The sequence below is a fragment of the Lichenostomus cassidix genome, unplaced genomic scaffold, assembly GCF_008360975.1.
Source record: "Lichenostomus cassidix isolate B80296 unplaced genomic scaffold, HeHo_3.0 HiC_scaffold_549, whole genome shotgun sequence".
NCBI lineage: Eukaryota > Metazoa > Chordata > Aves > Passeriformes > Meliphagidae > Lichenostomus > Lichenostomus cassidix.
In genome coordinates this window covers 194,241-194,814 of record NW_028147342.1, presented here as the reverse complement: position 1 = coordinate 194,814, position 574 = coordinate 194,241, and the positions used below count along the sequence as shown (strand labels likewise).

The following is a 574-nucleotide window of genomic DNA, read 5'->3' as shown; positions in this document are numbered from 1 at the left end:
CTCTGCCGGCTCGTTCTGGGGGTGCTGAACTCGTTTTTGGGGCAGCAGAACCCCCCGTGGGCCCCCCGACCCCACCGCGGAGCTGCCCGACCCCACCGCCGCTCTCCCCAAGCTCCTCGGGCCGGCAAAAACACCCCTGAGAACCCAAACACCCCCCGATCCCTTCCCGGGGACACATTTCTGCTGACAGCCTCCCCGAGCTCGGCCGCGCCGCTCCTGCCACAAGTGCCACCGCCGCGTCCCCCCTTCTCCCAGCCCAACTCCACCCCCGGCTGCTCTCGGGCGCAGGCACCGCCCGGCATGCCCGAACCACCCCCGGCTGCTTCCCCATCCCCTCCGGAGCCCACCGGCAGTCCCCACGGCCGGAGCGGTGCGCTGACCCCCGGAGAGTCCCCGATCGCGCCGGGGATGGAGCGGAGCGGCGCACGGAGCTCACCTGGGGCGGCAGGGCGGCGCGGGCATCGGCCGGGGGCCGGCGGGGCCTGGCGGCTGCCGGAGCTTCAGCTGCGAGGCAGCGCTCGGCGGGTGCGTGGCCGAGTGGGGCTGTGTGTGTGCCCGAAGCCACTGCAGCATC

The 574-nt window shown here is 74.2% G+C and overlaps 1 protein-coding gene across 1 annotated transcript in view; it reads right to left on the bottom strand.

Annotated features, from left to right (window-relative positions):
- The window catches only part of LOC146423377 (dual serine/threonine and tyrosine protein kinase-like), a 28,947-nt gene extending 28,645 nt beyond the window's left edge, over nucleotides 1-302 (bottom strand). Inside the window, exon 1 of the mRNA XM_085044828.1 lies at nucleotides 189-302. Coding sequence (XP_084900954.1) covers nucleotides 189-302 — 114 coding nt within the window. The remainder of the gene's footprint in view (nucleotides 1-188) is intronic.
- Nucleotides 303-574: the final 272 nt, after the last annotated feature.